Here is a 24,792-nt window from a genome sequence, read left to right as displayed (position 1 = left end):
GTCTTTCTAAACATGAGAACCCTGCTTTGAAAATCTAAAGGTTCAGAGGGTGAACATTGTATCCTGTCATTCTTTGATTTGCTTTTTAACTTTATACTCCATAAAAGTAATGACAATTTTGTTTACACTTTGCTTAAAAATATCTCATCCTCCTGTTTTTCACTTTTACCAGCATTAACCTGTCACCCTAAGACAGAGACTGTTGCTGTGGCAACTGGTCACGCATAAACTGGTACAGAACTAGAGCAGTGACCAGTTTCCCTGGCAACAAGCTCTCCACCTCAAGACAAACCAGAAGAGGTTTGTCTTCTGGCTCGGTCTCCCTAATTGATTCAAACAGTCCTCTCCAGGATACATACCGTAGCAGGTGGGATCGGGTCCCAAAGCAGAATCCAGGGTTGGAATAGCTATAAAAGTAAAGAGAAAGAAAAATGTGAAGAGAAAGGACAGTGAGGATTCTCCTTGCAAGTAAAGAAGGGTTGTAATTGAAGTGGAAATAATGTATACCAAAATTGGATATTATTACTTTGGTAATAAATTGATAATTAATATTATTTTGATTATAAATCACTTAATCAACAGTTGACTTTTATGAAAATAGACTCTCTTGGTTCTCTCCCTGTCTTTCCAGTGCTGCCTTGTTAATTTCCTTTCCCTTTTAAACACTACATTAGGGCCTTGTTAAGCATAAGCTCTTGGCCCTCTGCTCTTTTCTGTTTACTTCTTTTTTTTCAATCACATTTATTTTGCAGAGGAGAGCTTATTAATTAAATGTAGCTTTTCATATCCAAATTTGTATTATCTGAGCTACATTGTGCTTGGTTTAAATAACTTTCCTGTTTAACTGAAATAATAGCAGTGATCATAACTGCAGTTTATGTAAATGACATTTCAGAGTCCTTTCCAGTGATTCCATACCAGACCCTGTGTTGGAAGTACAGTGACACACCCTGTCATTCTACTACCTCCTGCTGTCCTAGCAACATTATCATGGCAGAAATAAGTGAAAATGCATTACTGTTGCCTTATTGAACATTTTGATTTAGCATTGTCATTATAAAGACATTAATGACCTAATGCTTAATTATGCTTAAGGAGTACATGTAGAGGAGAATGATTTTTTTAGGTGGGTTTTTGTTTGTTTTTCATCTTTTTTTTTCATCCTTGTATTTACTTTCAAGGTTTAAAAAACTCTGGCCTGAAATACAGAGTACAAAATTGCAACTTATTTATCCATTTTTGTTTTAGCATTTTTTTAAAACTTTGCGCTGATATGATAGTGTTTTAAAAATATTTTCACCTGTCATTGTAATGGTAGCAACACTGCCCAGTGGAAAAAAATGTGAGTGAATTTTACACTCCATTTGGAGAATGAAGGTTTCAGAATGTACTCTTGAAATGTTTACTTACAAGACATATTACACATGCTTAATCTATTTACTTCTAGTAAGTATAAATAGTTATTTTAATAAGTTTGGCACTACTAAATATATTTACATATATTCTCCCAATATAGGGCATCACATTTGATGAATTCAGGTCATTTTTCCAGTTTTTGAACAACCTAGAAGACTTTGCAATAGCCTTGAATATGTATAACTTTGCAAGTCGTTCTATAGGGCAAGGTAAGTAATAATCTTTTAAAACTTAAAAGCAAAAAATAATTCTACATTGTTTCTAGGGACTTTTACAGCAAATTAATTAGATATAGCATATTAGCCATCATCCGGCCTGAAAGTTTGTTATGTAATTCAATGGGAAATCTGCTTTCCCTAAGGGAATTTTAGGGAAATATACTAAATTTTTGTATTAAACTTATTATCTCCATTTCATATTATGGGGAAAAGCTAATGATGTCTGTAAAGGTTCAAAGAAGAGGAAACCTCTTGATAACATTGAGGGCTGTTTGTGTACCTATAGAAGAACCAGCTAGTCATGCCTCAAACATCATCACAGAAATGATATTTATATTACTGATTTTACCTACAGTCCCTGCTGGCTCAGCAACCTGAATTGTGTCAACAGAATCACTTCTTAGCCATAGACTTAAATTAACTGAGTTTTAGGAACGATAAATAAAATTGAATGTCTATTTTGCTTAATTTACAGAGCAGTATAACTGTTATAGAACTCAGAATGCTGTTGACCTCAGGACCAGCTCCTTCTTTCCCTGTCGGTAGACTAACAAGTCAAGTCCTTTTTCTAGGATTCTGTGGCTATAACTGCTATCCTTTCTTCCCTCATGGCCATTTCCTTTTTAAGTATTCTTGCCATATGAGGACTTTCTGTTCATGTCTCTAAGGTGATTTGACCTGTGTCTGTCATAATCTATTAGATGTTATTTCCCAAACATAATCTCAGAGGAGTCATTATTTTATTGCCAAGTTCTAAGAGAAGCCAATCTGCAGCATCTAAGTAATTGTATCTCTCCCAAAAACATAGAGATTGACTTCCTCCTGGCTTCATTCATTCATTGAGGAAGAGAAACCCAAAAATGTGTCATAGTTCACCCTTTGTCTAGTCTAGGTGTTCAGATAAGCCATCTTCTCAACTCAACCCATTTTAGTGTTTTAAAACCAGAACCTTTGGGAACCCTGCCTTCCCAGACCAGTGTTTACTACCATGATAAACCTAATCAACCACAAAAAAAGAGAAAGAAAAAAAACCTCAATATCTGTTTACTTAGTTCAGAACGGACAGTTGCTCTTTTACCTTGTGGAACTGGGAAATGGAAAAAAATCAGTTGTGTACTCTTGGAGGTGCTAGGGATATAACTCTTCCTTTTCTGTTGCCACTACTATTACCTCTCAAAAGGACTATTACCTCTCAAAAGGACCATTGCCATAGCCACCTCAGTGATACTCCTGCCATTACCCACCTTCCTCTTCGATGTTTCCTAGACAACTCACAGAATATTCTTTCTAAAACACAGATTAAATATCTACAACACACCTGCTTCGGAAAACTCTTCAGTTCCCCAATTGTGTGTTGAAGAATGCACAGGTTCCTCACCTCAAAGTCCCTGTACAGAGCTCCAGCTCCTGTGTATCCAGATGGTTCATTGTTTTCAGAATGTGCCTTATACTTTCCTGTTCCCTCCATGCCTTTGTTCATTCATGTCATCTCATCTGCCGTTTCTCTCATCTCTATAAGCTGACATCATCTACCTGCAGAGCTCAGCTCAAATACCAAGTCACAGCCTTTCCTAGTCACTGCTCCTCTCTCTCCCTTCTCCATACTACAGACAAGTCATCACTCATTTCCAAATTCTCATAGCTCTTGGTTGGTCCTTTTTGTATGGGCCCGTGTAAGGGTTATTTGGGCAGTTATCTCATCTCCCATATGAACTGTAGGTTTTTTGAGAACTTGTTCATCTTAATAACCTCTAAAGTATCTGTCTTTGATAGTAGGTGCTCATTAAATATTCAGTGACTATGAATGTATTGTTAAACTAAGATACAGTTATTCTTGGCCCTTTAAATTAAAACTACAAAGATATTTTGTTCCCTAGAAGATAGCATGATTAATGGAAAGTCAAGTTACATAAGGTAACGACCCATGTTTAGAAAAAAGCTTTTATAACCTTGCTAGTAATGAATACATATTATAAAAATAATGTTAATGGTTTACTCCTTTTCTGTAACATTTATCTAGATGAATTTAAGCGTGCCGTCTATGTAGCTACTGGCCTCAAACTGTCACCACATTTAGTGAACACAGTCTTCAAGATTTTTGACGTTGACAAAGATGATCAATTAAGTTATAAAGAATTTATTGGAATTATGAAAGACAGACTCCATAGAGGATTCCGGGTAAACCTATAAATTTCAAGCCTATTGTTATCCTTTTTAAAAACTGAAAGAAAAAAAATCCATCTAAGTTTCAGAAATAATATAAATTTTTACAGATATAAACATGAAATGTTATATTTGAAAATAAAAAAAATATAAGGCCCTACATACTTTCAAAAACAATTTGAGGTAATAAAAGATAAGGCTTTTTTAAAATATAAAATCAATTTGAATTTTAATAACTTATTTTTATACTCCATTAGTTTAATGTCTTCATCCCAATTTGTGGGGGGAAATGCCAAATATTTTCAATTAATTCAGTCTGCACACTGAGTGCCAAACTTGTTAGTGTACAAAGAAATATCACTGTTTCTCATTTTATATGATGCTGATTTCCACAAGGCAACTTGAGACACTTAAGTCACTGCATATTCAGTATTTTTTGTATGGAAAATAAAATAAAAAACTTTTTGTATGTTGAACTGTTTTTCCTCTTAACATCTTACACTGAAAAGTAATTATGAGAAATTCAATGATTTTTTTCTTCAGAAGCACATTTTAAAGAATGAAATATAACATGAATCAGTAAGTGTTTACACATCTAACATTTGTGGATGGTACCACAAATGGAAAAAGGAAAAAAAATTGCTAATAACAGCTGAAGTATTCAATCTTCCCTCTTTGGTAAGAATACCCCTAAGTATAGTACATTTAAAAAGAAAAAGTTACATATACAAAAGAATCAAGATTCATGTTAGAAAATGTTTTTAAAAATTTTTGTAATGACTTTTTTAAAGCCAAGCTGTCTTAATAAAATACTGTGTAGTTAACTGCCATCTAGTGGTTAATTGGTAACATTTGGGATAATGGCACAAATACCTGAAAGGGCATACGTGTATTGAAAATCATTTATTCCTCCTCAAAAATTCTAGAGTAACAAAATAAAATTAAAATATAAACTATGTTATAAACCTCTGACACTGTGTTTCTCTCTTGGGTGTTATGTGTTTCTATTTTTGCTTTCTTTATTGCACACCTGTGGCCCCATAACATTTTATTTACATTTGCATTTTTAATCCTCTGTTCCACAGGGTTATAAAACAATTCAGAAGTATACCACTTTCAAATCCTGTCTGAAGAAGGAACTTCATAGCAGATAAGTATGTAAGCTTCGCTGTCTAAATTTGTTCAGTAACAGTAAAGGAAGGGACACTATTTATTTATTTTTTGTTATGACATTTAAGAAATAGAATTTATTTTTAATTTTTAGGTCACTAGTTCGATTTAAGAATTACTCTTTTAATGATTTTATTTTAGACCAGTAATTCAATTTAAGAATTAGTCATTATAGCAAAAGACTACTTTGTTGTAATTAAGTTGTAATATAAAAATGAACTGGAATAAATAGTCATCCGACTGAAATTCTCTTGGAGTGCCTTAATTGAAATTTTTTTTTTGTTTAACTTGCAGCTTTGTACCTGAGCAAATAAAAAATAATGACTCTAGATTGAATTTTTATAATCTAGGATTATTAATGTCTAAGGAGTACTTGCTACTATTTTTTAGGATCATGATTCCAAACATCTGCTACAATAATAGCAGCTAATTTTTTCAGTTATTTGAAGTGCCTGGCACTATATTAGGTGTTCTTCCACATGCGGTCTCTCATTTAATCCTCACAGATAGAAATCCCATTTAACAGCAGGGAAAAGAGAGGCTTAGTGAATAATTTGCCCAAGATAGCTTGCTAGTAAGTCGCAAACTAGGATCGAGCCTCATTCTGTCTAATGGGAAAGCCATCTTATTTATTAACTATCCCTGTAGTTGAGGAAGATACAGGAGATCCATTCAATTTGCATCAACCCAAAGAAATGTCTCAAACTTGTTGCTGATCTCCAAAATGAGGGTTTTATTTTTTCTCTTTTCTTTAAAAAAAAAAAGTCAACCAGAACAATGAAATTATGGTTTATTATGGGTTCCAATTAGATAAGTCTCTACTTGAAGGTTTTATTCATTTGTACATGTTTGCAAATATATATTTCTTGCTGTTTTTCTCAAGCTTGAAACATTTATATCTGTCTATAGCAGTATTACCAAAGTAGTCCCAAGGAATATCAATGCATATTATTCTAAAAACAAAAACAAAACAAAACTGCTTAGTCAAATAAGTTTGAAAAATATCACAATAAACATGGTTAAATTAGGTTTCTTAGAACTTACGAGATCTTAATATGGCACTATTTATTTGTCTCTTTTAAAGAAAAGCGCAGTATTCAGTATTTTCCAAAATAGCTTTGAGGCCTAATGTTTTACGGAACCCATTTTGGGGAATGTTGATCTAAAATGTTTAGCAGCAAGTAGGCTTATTTATTTATCTAAGGTGGTAACAGTTGTAATTAAGCTAACAAAAGAAGTCAGGTCTTCCTAATCTCTTACAGAACTTTATACAACCCTGTAAGAACTTAAACTAAGCATTAGAAAGTAGGACCGTACTGTTTAATATGTCTATATAAGTAGTGTTCCCAACTAATTCGTCATATAGTGGTGTCACACTGACACTTGATTCTATGTAGTAGTACATAGACCCACAAGAATGACTACATTTATTCTAAACCTTTATAAGACTAAGGATTGGCCAAGTTACCAAACAAAACACTGAACTTTAAAGGAAATGTTTTATGATTAAGTCTTTGATTCTTATATTTTCTGTTGGTTTTTGTATTATGTACCTTACTGTTTCATATTATTATCATAATACTATTTGACATGCCATTACCTCTGTATTTCATCCTAAATAAATATTGCATATATGTGTGTGTGTGTGTATATATATTTTTTATATATAAATATTTTTTTGACTAGGTACTTGTAAAGCAAACTTTAAAGGATTATTATCTACATGACAAATGCAAGAAGCAAAACTTTCAAAGAACAGAAGCAGGTTTGAGATCAGAAATCGTAGAAATGAAGGAGAAGGTGAAACACTAAAATTTTTTTTCTTGAACTGAATTCTTGAATGTAAGACAGATAAAATGCATCTTCTTACTAACTACAAAAGTTATGTGTTATCACTTTGAGCTTTTGCCTTGATTTACTGAACCCTGCACTTCTTCATTCCTTTCAGAAGTATATAGATACCTCCACTGACTATATAAGAATGTATTTTAAATATTTTATTAGAAATTTGCCTAACTTCGAATTAATGTATGGCTTCTGGAATCTAGATCACTTAAAAATGAAGAACGACATATTTTCTTTGGTTTTAGACTGTGAACTTACTTTAAGGAAATGAATATTCACTAAGATTTATCTATCTTAGGGCCCTAGAATTGTTGATGAATCTCTATTACTTATCTGGGTTTTAATTATATTGAAATTGTTTTGAAAAACAAATAGAATTATGCTACTATACAACACGATGGTTTACATTATTCTTTTAACTTTTAAAAGTACATAATGAACATACATTGTTTGAATCACATGAAGGTTTTTAAAAGTCTGTGTTCATTTACCAAAGTCAACAGAATGTCTGGTATTCTTTTATGTATACAACGAAGAAATTTAACATGTAGATTTGTTTTTCTCAAAAAATGTCCCGTAGTGATGGTAAAATAGTAGTAGTTGTAGCAGTAGCCGTCGCCGTTGTCCTTGTTTTAACATGATGCTGCTCCTGATTGCAAGTGGCATATGTTAATAACACTAGTCCCAATAATATCTTACCACCCTGTACCTTACTCATATTGTTAGTAAATGTCTGTAGCATCAAAATGAGTACTCTAACAGACTAATAGAAAATACTTTAGAAGAAGGATGTAAATATTAGGTAGAAGTTAATATTTTGTTTCTTGCAAAAGGACCACATGCAAAAGTGATGCCAAACAGCCAGTAATCATAATTTAAATATAATTTAGTATTTCAAAATAATATGTCTTAAAAGAGGACAAAAAACAGTTTCTATTGAAAAACAAAAGTAGATTTTCACATGGAGAAAATAATGTACTAGTACTTAATGGTTAAGTCTGTTCAATTAAAAAAGTTACTGTATAAAAGGATACTGTACAAAAGTAGAACAGTGAATTTAACATATTAATGTATTGTATGTGGAAGATATGTTCATGTATCTTCTTTTCCAAGATGTATTTAATGTAAATTGCACACACTCCAACTATTACCTTGCTTTTGCATATGAAAATAGGAAATACTGACTTTGTTTTTTATAAGTTATTAAATGTGAAATTGATAGCTGTGCATCAGCCTATTTATAAAAGTAATGTTATTTCCAAGAAAATATTTTTATTAGCATTGACTATATGTTTTTACATTCTTTATCTGATTATTATTTATTACATTGATATAGAAACACAGGATTCATAATTCGGGATCCCACATAGTATACTAATTAATTTCACCTGTTTTCAGGGTTGATTCAATTGATTGACTAAATGAAAATGCCCTCCAACTCATTTAACATACTCCAGGTCTATTTTACCATACACTGAATGTTCTCAATATTATTTGCTATCTAAAATACTTGAAAAAAATGAAATGTACTTTTATCTTTGACTCTAAGTTATATTATCTTGCACACATGGAAAAATTGCCATTTAGAACAATCCTATAAATGTACATTAAAAACTGAATTCGCTCATTAAAGTTATTTATAGTTCTGCTATTCTCCCAAGGAATACTACATGCGCAATCTTTTTTCCTTATTATCAGAATAAATGGATAGTCATCTGTTTATAAGACTGCAGCATAATTTTGAAATGGTAATAAATAAAATATTCTGGTCAATAAAAATGGAAAAAAGTGGTAAATTACAATGATTCCCTACACACTATCACTCTTGAACTTTATCCTCTATAAAGTGACAAGTAAAAATAATGCACTGGATTGTTGTTTACATCAATTGAAAAAATGTTAAATGCATTAAAATAATAATGTATGTACTATATACATGTATGCTATTATTCTCTTTGTAGTTTCTTCTACAAGCTGTTCTTTAGAAAGATAAAGCTATACATAAGATTTTAGTATCATACTCTTTGCAGAGTCTACATGATAAAAGTTTTGTGATACTTCTCAGAATCATTTCATATTAAGAAATTCATTTAACTGAAATTCCAGTTTATTGTTCTTTTTTGTAAAATATAATTATAAAGCAACCTGTCTACCATACTTACATTATCTTAAATAAATATACCTGCTCTGAATCAAGAAACTTTGCTTTTATGTATATCTGTGGACTTATGTCTTTCTGAAACGTCACCTCCAAACTTTGGGACTCGTTTTCGGTTACCAAACCTCCATTGATTTTATACATGCCATAACAATACATGCCAGTGAAATTAATTTCATCAGCACCTTTGTAGGTAAATAAATCACAGAGCCATAAAGCCTCTCAGTGTATAATAGGAATTCATACTTGGTACAATTATAGTCATTGGTACTGGGAAGCTTTCACAAAGTTTACATGTGACTTAATGGAATATCAGTTTGCTTTATAGAACTGATTGCTTAAATGGCTTAAAATAATTAAAGCAACACTACAGCAGCCCCTTTTGTACTAATGTTGGTTATTTTGTAGGCAACCTCTTACTATGGCAACTCCTAGAAATTTACCAGTTTTCAAAATTCAGTAATTATCCTACTTTTTATAGCCATACAATAAATTAACATTTTTACATGCTACTTTTACTTCCAAAGAATGTGAAAATACAAATTATATAATATTCAATAAGATAAAAATTTTAAGTGATAAAAAAGCATTATGTTTTTTTTCTTTTAATTGGCAGTATTTTTACTGTCTTAGTAGCTCATGAAATAATGGTACATTTTGCAATCAATCACATCTTAAATTCTGTGAAATATCATAAGATGAAAATCAATGCAAAGGTGTAATTCTCTTTACATCTTTATATATTTATAATTTTATATATCACAATCAGTATTTTTGGCACAAATCTAAACTAAGGAATATACTCGTATTTATAATTGTGACTGTATTCATATAAATATACAATGCTCAGAGGAAGTAAAACCAGTATTATAAAAGTTTTGTGAAAAAGATAAATTTTGTGTAGTATTGTAAAGGATGAGAAGGACAGTGTTTTTTCAGAAATAGAATAGAGAAAATAAGAGAATGGAGAAAGGATCTGAATGAAGACATTTTTAAAATGGGATTTAGTAGACAGTTTAAAAAAATAAATTTAAAGAAATGTAAGTTAAATTCTTAATGATAATACTGTCAATATGTCCTTTCACATACCAGATTGAAAAGATAGAATGGTTCTGTAGTATATGGTGCTGGTAAATGTATGAGGCAAGTGCTGGGGAGGCTATAAATTTGGGTGTAACGTGTTTGGAGGGAAACAGAAGTATGTCAAAATTTTGATGTAGGATTTTACTTCTGGGATTGTAATACCCTAATCCATATATTTATAAGTTTATGTCATCAATGAAACAGTATGTAACTATGAAAAAGAATGAAGTCCATTTATCATGCGGATCTGAGATGATCTACAGGATATTTTTATGAGAACACAGCAGGGTACAGAAGAGTGTATCATACGCTACTGTTCGTGTTCCAAACACACTTTCACTACATAGAATTATATTTTAATATATCTTTATCAAAGTTATCTGTATAAATAAAATACAGCATCCCTCTTCCCTCATTTCTGCTCCTCAGAGACAGTCCCTTTCAAATCTCTTAGCATTTTCTTTTGGTATCTGCTTTCATATTTCAAGAAAACATGCTTATACCAATATTCCTTGATTAATTTAATTTTTAGATTATTAACTGTTGACTTCCTATAATAGAAGATGAGGATTTGACTCTATTACACAAACCCCCTCTAACACACACACACACACACACACACACACACACACACACTTTCCCATCCTTTCAGTATAGTTAGAACATAATTTGTTAATCAATTATCACATCATTATTGTTTCCTTCCTTATCCATCTTCATACTTTCCCTAGATTAACAATTTTTTCCCTTTCAGTTAGCTTAATTTTTGTGTACTATTCATTTACCTATCATTAATTCATCCCCAGACGCATCTCCCAAACTAAACATATATTGTTAATACATTCTAACACATCAAGTAATATGTCAATTTTTATTGTAATTTTGGAAATGCCTCCTGGAGCTCTCTATCTTTCCCATCTAAAGTGGTTGTTCCCTAGTCCTGATGCAGAACTGTCATAGGATCTATCTCCCTACTTCATCTCTCAAAGATTCTATTTTAGCTTCTCCATCTCCCAGGTCTTCCCCTTTCTTATCTTTTCCATTCTTGATGTGGAGTACAATCCTCCATATTTCCTGAGAAAGGCTACGTGGTAAATAAATGTTGATCTTGTATGCCTAATAATGCCTTTATTCTACCCTCATGCTTGGACAACAATTTGTCCAGGGGTACAAATCTAGAATGATACCTTTTCCTTCAGAACTTGGAAAGCATTGCCCCACTGTTTTCCAACTTTTAATGTTGTTGTCAGGAAATCAGTTATCTGATTCTTGACCTGTTTTGTTTTGTTTTTTCTCCTTCTGGAATGTAGTAGAATCTTCTTTTGTCCCCACTGTTCTAAAATTTCACATTAATATAACTTGGTAAAGATCTTTTACTCATTGATTTTGCTAAGCACTCAATAGTCCTTTCAATTTAAAAAATTACAGCATTTAGTTCTAGAAAAAAAAATAATTATTTCTTTGAGAACTTCCTTCCCTCTTGTATTCTCAGTCCTGTTTTTCTGGAATTTCTATTATAGGATTCTCCCGCTTTGCTAAGAGTACCCCCCTTCCCACCCTGTTTTCCAAAAGTTCACATTACATCACTTCGCTTTTATGAAAGACCTATATTAGTACCTGTTTTCAGTTACCAAAAGAAATCCAAAGAGGATTTTTGCTTTCTTGACAAAAGCCGTGATGGTACTAATATAGGTCTTTGGTAAAAGTGAAGTAGCAAAATGCAAACTCAAGAAGTGGGGAATACCTGCATTCAGATACCAAATCTACACTCATCCTGGAATTTTCCTTTTCTTCTTTCTTAGTGTTCATCTCTTTGTCTTTTTACTGTACCTTTCTTAAAGATTTTTATGAATTTGTTGAGGACTTTCTTACCTTCTATCCATTCTCCAGTTTATTTATTCCATCATACATTTCTTTTTTTTGAATTTTTCTCTGATTTTTATTTTCTTACTGTCTCCTGTTTTTGTTTCATGTATTCAGCAGCTTTTATTCTCTCTCTGATTATTAATTTTAGTTTCTTTAAAGTTTTCTTCTGCTCCCTTCATTGCCTCATTCCTTTCTTCTATTTGTATTTTGGGTGTCTCACATTAGTTGAGGCTTTTCTCAACTTTCTGGTAATCTTTTGCTGTATGTTTATATCTTTAAAAAAGTGGAAGCTCCGTGTGCATGGAATGAGCTTTTGACTGATGGGTTTCACTCATTCTTATTCTGGCTGGGCCATTTCACAGGAGAGATCTTGACTATCGGTATTGATAGGTCTTTTCTCTTTGGTCAGATTTCTCCTGCCTGGTAATTCAAAGCCTAGCTGCGATTTTGTTCAGAATGCCCTTTGAAGATGGGGCCTGAGAGGTATATTTAATGAAGGGGGCTATAAGCTGATATATTTAATGAGCTATTATTGAACTGTTTGACTGTTTATCCCATGTCTTTGTTTACTTTTTAAAGAAAAGCACGTTTTTAAAACTTAGGATCTCAGTCTGGAAAAAGTGGGAATAAATCTTGAAGGTCATGTGTTGGGTGGGCTTACTCACCAAATCCAGAGTTAGGTCACATCTTCTTGAAGCAGATAGAGATGGTTTTAAGAAAAATAAAAGTATGATGGTGATTGTGAATTTATGAAACTATCACATGATTTGAGATTGGATGATAGGGATGGGAAGGGGATTAATTGATAAAGGAACATCAGTGGAAATCACTTACTAGATTTAATAGTCAAAGATAGCAGTCATACTCTCTTACAAAACATATTTTGGTGGCATTTACTGTAAGACACAAAGAACTGAACGTGACTATTAGTCTAATTCAGTATGACATTTCCTGTTGCATACGGTATTTTCTAGGATGAAGCAAGTGTGAAGGTAAGTCTACTAGCAGGTTTTAAACTGAAGTGGAACGAGAGTTTAGGACAGAATGAAAGACAATTAATAAAGGTATTTCCAGTCTATGGTATATAATGCTTTGCTTTCTGAAAGCTCTAGGTGCTATAAGAGTTAAAAGTTCAAGCTGAAAAATCTGCAAAACACTCTGAAAATCTATACTTTTTTATGTCATTGCTCTTCAGTGCTAAGAGGTTCTCAAGAAAGTGCATATCTTATATACCCGTTGTGCTGTAATATTTAATTACAGTGAGTGTACAGAAGATTAGCTGTCTCAAAGAGTCTTTTGAAACCAGATTGCACATCAAAACTGCATTGTGCCCTGCTAAATAAGCAAATTTAAGAAAGAGGAGAAGATGATGTCAGGACTTATTGCAAAATGAACAAATAAAAGACTAGGATTTGCTTGGTGTTCAGCCTATTAAGGCATAACCAATTGTTAGCCTTCATTTGTCAGCTTAAATATTTTTCTAAAATTTATACAGATTAAGTCTATGGAAAGTATCCTTTAGCTAGTACAGTATTTGGACTTGAGAAATAAATTAAGCAACATGAAAATGCTAAATAGATTATACTAATAATTCAGTTTCTCATAGTGATTAATGACCACATAAATATGTGCATCAGTAATTCAGATACAGATATTTGTTGCCTTTTTTTAATTTTTCTGATTATACAATTAATACGTGTGCTTTCACTCCTTGATACTTGAGGTTTTGAAAGCTCAGAGGTTAACTTCTCCACAATAGCTAGACCCCCAAAAACAACATACATTGGAACATTTCTAGTCTCCAAGAATTTCTCCCATCAAAATGAAAGAAGAAAGGGTAAAATAAAGTTTAAAATTCCCAAGAGCTGAGCCCCAGGTAGCCAGGGGTGAAGACTAGGTAGCTTGGAACCTGAATTGGTCTTGCAGGAAATAACAAGGAACATAAGTGAGGATCTCGGGCCAGAGCACCAGAGTTCAAAGGTCTGAAGAAATCACCCCACAAGACTCAGGTAACAATCAAGCATAACCTCTTAAATAAAGACTACCAAATCCAGTGAAGGCCAGCCATTGTGAGTCCGAATCAACAGAGACAATAAATTTAGACTCCAAAGAATGAAGATGTTGGAACTGAATACAGAATGCATATGAAATGAACTATGAAATTACAAAAATGAACTTCAAAAAAATTATAGAGACTAAACAGATACATTTACCAGACAGAATTTCTAGAAATAAAAAAAGTGTAATTGCTAAAATCAAAACCTCAATGGAGAGTTTGGGACACAACCATGTCTGAGTAACTGACTTGTCCTTTTATCATAAACAACTACATTGTACAACAAACACTTCAGGGCTTTGATCCTTGAGAGAAAGGAAATTGATGTGGTGACCTCTACATTCAGTCTGGCTTTCTGCCTGGCAGCACTTTGCAAACTGCAGCAGAGGGAAGTGAAGCCCAAACAGAAAAAAAAAAAAAAGTTCCATGAGACGGAAGAAATGAGAGAAGAGTTAAGCATAGCTCAGGTGGCTGGAATCTGTGGACAGAGTAGCAGAGAAGACGGAGCTATGCAGAAAAGGGGCACCAGAAATCTGCATAAGACTATTCTTAAGTCTTTGGCTAAATACTAAACTGCACATAAGCAGGGTGAGGCTTCAAGAGGCCTGGCAGGAAACAGCTACTGGAGGTGACACAGTGCTGGGAGATTCAGAATTCAGATCAGCCAGAGGGTAAGGCCTCCCTAAACAGTCCCAGAATTAAATTAAGGACATGCCTTAATAAAGGTACTCTAGAGTAAGGGCAACAATGCATCGTTTGCAGATTTTTCCTATCCTTTGTCACATGTAATAAGGTCTTTAGCTTTTAAAATCTATTCATCCAGTTTCTTTGTATATTAAATATATGGATCATTTGACTGTCATATAAATTGCAAATATTCTTTCAATGTATTGTTTGAGTTATAGAGGATATGTGTATATATATATATATATATATATATATATATATATATATATCAACAGTTTTAATTTTAATGTATTTAAATGATTTTTTATTTGCCATTTTCTCCATTGTTTTTACACTTAGAAATTCTTCTCTCAATTTGATAATCTATCATATATTTTTATAGTTTATCTTTTCTTTGCATTTAAATAAAAAAAACTCACCTAGGATTAATTTTGTTACATGGTAAAAAAAAGAAAAGAAAAATGAGTGCCTAACTCTAAATTTCCCTGCACATTTCTAACCAATTTATCCAGCACTATTTACAGAATAATTCTTCCTTTTTGCTACCTAATATAATGCAAATTGTATTTTAAATGTTTCACAAACTTTGATCTGTTTTTAATATATTATTCTCTTCCCTTGGACTTTCTGGCTATCCTTGTAACCACATTGTTTTCATTATTTTAGCTTTATAATATGTGTTCATATTTCATTATAGTCTGTCTTCCCCCCTCAATAGTCACACTTAGATTCCTCTTGTTTTTAGACTTTTTCTTAACTCTTCTTGTTTATCCTTCCTGATGAATTCTAGAATTTTTTTATCATAGTTCCTCCAAATAGGGTTTTTATTGGAACCACTTTAAAAGTATGAATTAATCTGGAAAGAAGTGACACATGTTAGGGCTCTCCACAGAAACAAAATCAATAGGATGTATACATAGAGAGAAAGAGATTAATTATCAGGAATTGGCTCACGAGATTATGGAGGCTGACAAGTCCCAAGATCTGCAGGGGGAGTCAGCAAGCTGGAGACTCAGGAGAACCAATGGTGTACTTCCAGTCTGAAGGCTGGCAGGCTCAACACTGGGAAGAACTGATGTTTCAGTTCAAAGGCAGTCAGGCAGGAGGAACATTTATTTTTGTGTGCTTTTACTTTTTTTTTTTTTTTTACTTAGGGGAGAATCAGCCTTATTGTTCTATTCAGGCCTTCAACTGATTGAATGAGGCCCACCCACATTAGAGAGGGCAATCTGCTTTACTCAGTCTACTGATTTAAATGTTAATCTCATCCAAAACATCCTCACAGAAACACCCAGAGTAATGCTTGACCAAATATCTGGGTACTCCATGGTCCAGTCAAGATGACACAAAAATTAACCATCATTATTACCTTTGTGATATTTTCATCCTATCCAGAAACAATTATTCCAGTTATTCTCAAGACTTATGGCTGTCATTATCGAGGTCATCCTACTTCTCATAAGGTCTTTTCTAGATCCTACATGTATATTATTGCTTTTAAGAATCAGAATTTTTCCCATTAGATTTTCTATCTGATTACCATTGGTATATAGAAGAGCAGTTGGTCTATTCAGTCACTTAACTGAACTCTTAGTAGTTCTAATATTTTTTCAATTGATTTTCTTGAGTTTTCTGTTGGACAATTATATTACATGCAAATGATGGTAAATGTGTCCTTGCCATTCCTACATTATTGCTCTTATTTCTATTGCCTGTATTATTGCATTAATCATAGCTTCCAGAACAATGTGAAATATTAATACCAATAGCAGGAATATTTTGATTTCCTGTTGTAATAGGCTTATCTCTAATGTTTCAAATTCATCTTACTATTTTGCTGTTGATTTGAGATAAATACTTTATCTTGTTAAGAGAGATTCCTTTGTTTCCTGCATTTGGAAGTCTGGAAAGAGAAATGAGTGTTGAATCATCTCAAATGCCTTTTCAGCTTCCACTGACATGATTATACCATTTTTCCAATTTGACCCCCAGATGTGATATATCTTTTTTTATAGACTTCCCAATATTAAATGACTCTATATTATTACAATAAAGGCTGATCATGGCAGCACATTCTTTTCATTTCCTGGTTTTAGACAAGTTGTCTTCCTTCAGGTTCCTTATCTCTAAATTGGGGCTAAAAAATTGTATCTTTACCATGTTATAGGGATTAGATGATTCACATAAAGTACATTTATATATGAATTAAGTGCCAAGCACAATGTCTGGTATACAGGGTATTTCAGCAAATAGTACCATTATTGTCATTAATCAAGAGGCTTGAATATGGTTGAATGGGGAAGGTTGTATTTCTTGTAGGATTTTTTTTGTATTCATGAGTGCAATATTAAAGAAAATATTTTCTTTCTTAAAGAAAATAAAATAAGCATTTTAAAAATTTTATGTATGAATCATGGGAAGGAACAATAAAAATAGTTATTCTCTCATTTTAAAACCATGTTGTCTGTTTACACCTACCCCCTTCAAGGTCAAATACTAACTCCCTCAAAACATTCCTGGGAAGGGCTGGCTTTGTGTTTAGCTGACCAGTACAGTTGCACACAGCCCCACAACAGAAGGTCCCCAAGTGTGTGGTTTAATGTTCTGCAGTCGCCATCTTGAAATTCTTAATATTATCTTTGAAGTTTTGTAAATGAAGTCAGTGGGAAAATGGCTTGTGCGAGGGCTTGGAGTCTCTACTCACACACAGTTCTTGCCATTCCCTCGGACGAGTTTTTGGCTACCTTTTGCCTTGCCTGGTCTCACCTTCCCCACCCCTGCACAGCGATCACCTCCACCCTCCAACCCCTTGCAGGGGCCTGGGTGCAGTTATTGACAGGAATGGGGCCAAGTACCCACAACCCACAGAGTTTTGAGGCAGAGTGTAGTGGAGGTCATCTTGCCCTAGACTGGCAATGCTATGCTGCATCAGCTGGCAGCCAGCCGAGGCCACAGCTTGGTGGAGATGAGCCTTCCACCCACTCCTGAGCCAAGTACTTAGAGCTTTCTAACACAGATGTTGCAATACCCTAAGGAGTTGCCTGTCCACTGTGAGTTAGGGTATCAGACCTGTGGAAAGCAGAGATGACTTCCCCAGGGTGTTCCCCTAGCTGGAGCATGGTGCATCATTTCAGCAGCTGGCACAAGAGGCAACCTGGCAGCTGTCAGGCCTGAGCAAAAGCATCCTGAGTCACAGGATGGGGTCCTGAGGCACCTGGGACGGTCCACACTCACCTTGCAAGTATCCCCATGGCCAAAGGAACATACCTGGCTTCCTTTGTGCTGGATGAATTCTCTTCCTCCTCCCAAAGTTCAGGAGTCTGACTTGTGTAGAGTCTTCTGACCAACTGGAAGCACTCTTAGAAGCTGTGCCCGTGACATATGAATTGCATAATTTTTAGTGATGCCACATAGGAGTTGAAGGCTCTGACATTTGCATTTAAAACTGGTTCGCACTATATGACAAATGGTAAAAGTTATGCTAATAATTTAAAATTTTTATTTAAAATGACATTAAATAGCAAAAAATGTCAAGGCAAGTTGAGAAAGAGACCACGGAAAGAAGAAAAAAACTTAATATTTAATATCTTAGCACTTTTCCCTGCTCTTTTTTAACAAAGCCCTGTGTTTCCATTTTGCACCAGGTTCCAAAAATTATGTAGCCAGTCTTTCCCCGGGATATGGAAATTTAGGCCAGCTATTTGGAAGTCAATATGGATTTTCTCAAAATTACAATGGAGAAAATAGTTTTTGTATTAGAAAACTAAGAGAAAAGAATATTAAGATGGTAAGTCTGCTGCTCATGACACCCAAAGTATATGGCCAACAACAAAGTAGTAAGCTCTAGGAGAATGTGATGTCTGGAGAGCAGTTATGACGCACTGTCTAAACTGACTGCTTAAGTTTCATCAGTATGATTTAGGAGCTATACTTTAAAAATTCCAAATGTATTCACTTTAAAAAAGGTACAAAGTTAACCTCAGAACTCCAGTATAATGTAAATTTATGAAGAATAATAGCAAGATGTTATAACATTTTTTTTATTTTACATGAGGGAGAAGCTATTTGGATGAAAATGGGGATTTAAAGGACACACAGAACATACCCTCAACTGTTACAGCATAGCTGAGGAGGTTGGGCAAAGGACGGTGACAGAGAACCCAGTCTTGGGACAGAGTAGGCAAAGAAATGATGAATAACAACTGCAACAAAAAATGGAAGAACTAGCAAGTAATGATATCAATTTTGTCTTTAACATACGCAATGCTAGAAAGAATACTGGTCACCTCATATTGCAGTAATAAATAGACAGATCATCAAACACAGAAGAATGAGGAACAATTCTTTAAAAGCTACTACAATAGTTTTCATATCCTAAACTTTAATAATTACTGCTGTCATATAATATCTTGTTAGAGGCATTTTTGTTCAAGATGACTATATAGTTGATTAGCACTTTTGAAAAAGCAATTGTCTGAGGTTCTCTGTACTTGAGATCCTGATACAATTTCTCATTAAAGTGATTCATGAAAATTTTCAATTAGATTCCTGTGGTATTTTTAAAAATCAATTTTGTTTCTACCTTTCAACTACATAAATGAGTCAATGTATCCTTCAGACAGGTGTGGACTTGCATAATTATAAAGTTAAATGTTCCTTGGATAGAACTGAGAAAATGGCAAGGACGAAAAGCAGAATCCAAGAAGACAACGATCTTTAAAAGGACAAATTGGGAAATATGCATAACAGGTGAAATACACTTGTCCCATCCATTCAGATAGCATGGTTAAGCATAGGCTCTGGAGTCAGACTTCCTGAGTTCAAACCCTCACTCTGTCACTCCCTACCTTCGTAATTAAGCAAGGTTCTTACATTGTCCATGGCTCAGCTTTTTCATGCATAAGATGAGATAATGATAACAGCTGAGTCTTAGTGTTGTTATGAAAATTCAATGGGAAATTGCCTGTAAAGCACTGAGCTCAGCAAACACTTAAAAGTATTAGTTATTATTATTCCTAAAATAATATCCCTGTTCATTTAGAGTCAGTTTATTTGTAATCATGTTCATACAGGTGACCTTGAAGATTAACACAAAGGTAAAAATTCATGGGCTATTGGAAAATATAAAGTGGCACTCATTATTAAAGTGGATTGAAAATAGGAAAAAGAAAATATTTTTAAAAACTTCTTTTGATAAATATTAGCAAATACTATAAGCCTATTCTGTATATATTTCCTATTTTAATTGTCACCATCCTTATCTACTGAGTTCTCTTGGTTTTCAGGCACCTACTTAACTCTGAATATTTTATTGAATATTTTATGCTGTGCATGTGAAATATATAGTGCATGTACCTAGAACTATTTCTGTCTACTAGTTTTCCTTTTTCCTTAAAAATGAACAGAGGAATGCCTACAGAAAAAAAAAATTCCACTTTCCTCTTAGCTCCTTCAGCTGATATTTCAAGGACTCCTAATTATATAGTCACATAATTAGCATTTTCCCACTTAGTTAAAAAAAATCAAGTAAAGTCAAAAGCTAAAATACATTCATTTTATAGCAGAAAATTGTTTCTATTGCTCAAAGTTAATTTAAAATAAAATCCAGTCATCCTGAAATATACTGGGGGTGCCAAAAAAATGTATACAATGGACACTTTGGTACATGTTGTCCAAGCAGTAGTTCGCCGTAATCAGAAGTGTCTGGACATTGATGGTAACCACCTTGAGCACCTCTTGTAATTGCAGACGTCAAACGTGACTTGTATTCATTCATCTTGTTATTGGTATATATTGAGTATTACAATTTTAATACAGTTTTTTCCTTTCTTAAACTGTGTATACATTTTTGGCCATTATATATATATATATATATATATATCATGTTTCCCCCTAAATAAGACCTAGACAGACAATCAGCTCTAATGCGTCTTTTGGAACAAAAATTAATATAAGACCCGGTCTTATTTTACTATAAGACTGGGTATAATATAATATAATATAATATAATATAATATAATATAATATAATATAATATCAGGTGTTATATAATACAATATAAGACCGGGACACATAATGTAATATAATATGATATAATATAATATAAATACCAGGTATAATATAATATAATACTGGGTCTTATATTAATTTTTGCCCCAAAAGACACATTAGAGCTGATTGTCTGGCTAGATCTTATTTTCGGGGAAACAGGATATGTGTTTTTTATATGCTTCAAATCCCTACTCACTTATATTCCCACACAACACCTCTTTTATTTCTTAAGTGTACTATCTTTCTTGAAGAAATGGGAATAAAGCTTTATTCTTATTGAAAAGCACTGCTCCGTCCTGTGATTAGCAGAGTGCCTGGTACCTAGTGAATGAATGTATGAATACATGAATGAATAAACAAAGTATGGCATATCAAGCCTGAAGAGCAAACATAGTCATTGCCTGGTTTTCACTTTATTCTTAACACATTTCCTAAATTATGTCTCTGCCTTCCAATATTAAAACTAATGAATACAATTAATCACATATTTGAGAGTTTCCCAGTAAAATCCATGTCCCAACAGCTAAAATCCTTCAGCCTCAATGAGGTGACTTTGCCTTCTGTGATAGTAAATGCTGATAGTAGTTAACATATATCAGATATATTATGTATGTCTCTCACTGACTCCTCTTACCATGAGTGGCAATAATTTGCCGGGGAATTGGGGTGCTCACTGAGGCCCTCATATTCAAAATTATTTAGAATAATGCCACAATATTTCCTTTGCTGCTGTATCACTTATCTATTGCATACCAAATTAGACCAAAATGCAGTGGCCTAAGAAAACATTTATTATCTCACATAGTTTCTGAGAGTCAGGAATCAGGAGCAGCTTAGCTAAGTCATCTGCCATCAGTTCTAGTTTGTTCTATTTATTAGCAGTAAGTCATTTAGTCCAGTCCTCACTCAACGAAAGGAGAATTAGCCTCCACTTCTTGAAAGAAATCATATCAAAGAATTTGTGGACATATTTAAACTCACTACGGCTGCATAACTTTTTCAAACTTTGACTCTTTGATTTAATTTTATCTCTGGGACTTTATCCAAGGAAAGCAAAATCTGAGGTAAATATGTTGTGTTATACTAGTGAAAAATTAAAAAAGACACCAAAATACCTAGCAGTAGAATAATAGTTTAATGAATTCCAGTACTTCTACAGAATAGAATATTATGCAATATTTAAAATTATTCTGAAGCCAGTATAGTAACATGAAAAAAAAATTTGTGATGAAATATTTATGAGAGAACACAAAATTGAATGTTGAAAAAATATGCACAAAAAGACCAGATGGGAACATACTAAAACAATGGTTGTGTTAATTGGTGAAATCATAGGTTTTTATCTTTCTCTGTTTCCAAAATTTCTGTTATGTAGCTGCTTCTAAAATTTCTGTTATGAATTGTTCTGTAATGTATAATTATGTTATGATTTTTTTATTTTAAAAGATAATTAAAGATAATACTGACTTTCTAAATAAAGATTCAGTAGGCATTTGTGGGGTTGTTTTTTCTTCTGTGCTATGTAGCAAAAAATAGACTGTACTCAGATTTGTTAGGGGTTATGTTAGTAATGGAGGAGGTAGGGAAGAGATGACACACCCAGAAGTCGTAATTGAAAAGAATTTAATTAAAGGAAACCAGCAGGGTATGTTTGAGCAGCCTTGGGAATTAGGTGCTCACCAAGCCCCACCCTTCAAGAGGCAAAGGGAGAGAGTAGCCGTAGCTCACAGAAGATGTGATCGTCACTGATGAGTCTGGGGGAGGTGAAACAAACTCACCCTGGTTATTCTCTGGTCCGGTAGATCACCTGCTCTCCTCCCATTAATTGAACCAACCAGAATCCAGAGTGTAAGGCAGTCCCCTTTGATGTAGATCTTAACAGGGGAGCTTCCTATAACAAAGAAGGGTAGAGAATGGATCTGAAAAAACAAATGGGAATTTTCAACAGAGTGGATTATTTCAAATGCTGTGGAGATGCTCTGCTTTCGTGAGGAGATTCAAGGCTCTTGCAAACAATTTATACCTTTTATACTAAAAAATGACATCAGCAATGTATGAGGAATATACATTTCAGCATTGAATTGTTCATACAAGTACATCCAGATATCACACTAGTTATGGACATTTTCACTTTCAAACACAGGCTGCCTGCACTTCAGATCATGGCAAGTCAAGCTGAATACTGCATCTGGATGTACGTGTCTTGTACCAGGTTTTATGTAAGTATAGACAGTACACAAACCAGGAGGACTTTTTTGATGACTACCATACCAGTGAACCTCCTAATAAACTTATCCCAATTCAAATAAAAGATGTAAAAGTGGACTTTTTTTTTTTTTTTAAACTATACAGTCAACTTCACTAAGGCATGCTCCTTGTGTTTGGTTTGGTTTGGTTTTTTGCTTACTATGTATCATCTATCATAATACCTCAAACATAGGGAGTCATTAAAATGTGTTGAATGGATGGATGAATGGATTTATTAAAGGACTTTCATATGTTGCTTTCCCAGCTTATTTGTTGAGGAAACAAGAAATGTCCTCAAGAAATGCCAGAAAATTTAAGTAACTTGCTTCAGATCAAAGAGCTAGAAAGTGGCAGAACTGAAATGCACGCCCAAGTTTTTCAGTTGCACCCCCCTGAGGAAGACCAAACTTTAACACTGGTACTTCAGTTATTTCTAAAAATCTAGCCCTATGTATGACCATGCTCTTGCAATGCAAATGTGATTCAATTTCATCTTCTCTTCAATGTCCCTGGGGTAAATTTAATATTCTTCCAAATGAGAATGTTTCGCTATCTAGTTTGACATAAATGTACTCTTTTTCCATATGAGTGAACATTATGGAAAAGTAATCCCACATTCCATTGTTTAAGATGGAAGCTTCTGTACTATTTGGTCCAGCAGTGGTTGCCTTGAAGGTGGTACCTCTACTCATACGGATTCTGAACCTTTAAGCACTATATTGAGTTTTGAAAAATAAAACCCATGTTGTCACAGATATAAAGGTTACTGATATTCCACTACCAACATAGCATTTAATAGTGACTTAAATATAATAAATGGAGAAAAGTTAAAAAAGAAAAAAATTCACAAGTATCTAAGTATCACTTGAAAATAATTATAGACTCAAAGACTCTGAGCTATAAGACAATTCACACTCAATAAATTCTAGCTGATGGAAGAATCCCTGATGATCAAAAATTTTTCTACTATAAATCTGAAGCCCATATGCCTTTTCTGTTAAATGTCATCATTAAATATTTATTTGTTTCATTTTTGGCCTGCTCTTTTTGAAGGCCTGAGAAAACTTTAGTTAGACTTTTTCCCTTTCACAATTATAAATTGCAGTGTGAGCTTGATCTCCAAGTTACATTTAAATTCTTTGACAACACTTGGAACTACTTATTACTATTACGCATTAAATTTTTGTATAGTTTTTTTCAGGAGAAGCAAGTGTCTTGAGCCAGAGCCAATGTGGGTTTATACAGACCATTGGTCAAGACACATTAATTCCATCTCCTCCCACATATGCCATACAGAAAACCCAGCACGACTAATCTAGCCTACAGCTAGAGAGAGACAGAGCTGAATATAACCAATTATTGCTTGGGTGCCCCAGTGAGTATCTGATCAAGCAATAGAACAGGAAGAGTTCTGATGGCCACTGGATGAAGACTAGAGTTATCCAGGAATAAGGTTCTATCTTTACGCACTGTGGTTGGAAAGCTAAATCCAAGATTTAGCTTTCTGTATACGAATTTGAGTATAGTATTCTGTTTGGTTTCTCCCTGGATATCCTTTGAAAGCAATCATTTGTATACCAGCCTCAGCTTGAAGAATCTATAGTGTTACCTCGTATTCCTCTATTTTCACCCAACGGGCTCCTTCCTCTTTAGACTCCTGTCTTCAAAGGAAGAAAGCTTCTAATACTATGAACCTAAAGGTATCTTCAATTTTCTATTACCTCTATTTTTTTGTTTCTGCAAAACAGTAGAGATACAATCAGAAAGAGTACTTTTTGTTTCTTGCGTTTATAAATCTAAAGAATATTCGGATGAGATAAAACATCTAGTCA

The 24,792-nt window shown here is 33.6% G+C and overlaps 1 protein-coding gene and 1 long non-coding RNA gene across 2 annotated transcripts in view; one reads left to right on the top strand and one right to left on the bottom strand.

Moving 5' to 3' along the window:
- Positions 1–9,012, top strand: part of MICU3 (mitochondrial calcium uptake 3) — an 80,263-nt gene extending 71,251 nt beyond the window's left edge. The window contains exons 12-15 of the mRNA XM_088793347.1: positions 1,517–1,625; positions 3,655–3,812; positions 4,883–4,951; positions 6,654–9,012. Coding sequence (XP_088649473.1) covers positions 1,517–1,625; positions 3,655–3,812; positions 4,883–4,951 — 336 coding nt within the window. The 3' untranslated portion in view covers positions 6,654–9,012. The remainder of the gene's footprint in view (positions 1–1,516; positions 1,626–3,654; positions 3,813–4,882; positions 4,952–6,653) is intronic.
- LOC141571046 (uncharacterized) lies at positions 359–23,358 on the bottom strand. The gene is made up of 3 exons (XR_012495538.2): positions 22,492–23,358; positions 17,930–18,028; positions 359–407 (listed from the first exon to the last, which is right to left on the bottom strand). It is a non-coding gene; the product is annotated as an uncharacterized LOC141571046 (long non-coding RNA).
- Between the last annotated feature and the right edge of the window lie 1,434 nt (positions 23,359–24,792).

Source organism: Rhinolophus sinicus, chromosome 16, assembly GCF_057876585.1.
Source record: "Rhinolophus sinicus isolate RSI-liver-muscle chromosome 16, RSI-T2T, whole genome shotgun sequence".
Classification (NCBI taxonomy): Eukaryota; Metazoa; Chordata; class Mammalia; order Chiroptera; family Rhinolophidae; genus Rhinolophus; species Rhinolophus sinicus.
This window is presented reverse-complemented; position numbering and strand designations above follow the sequence as displayed.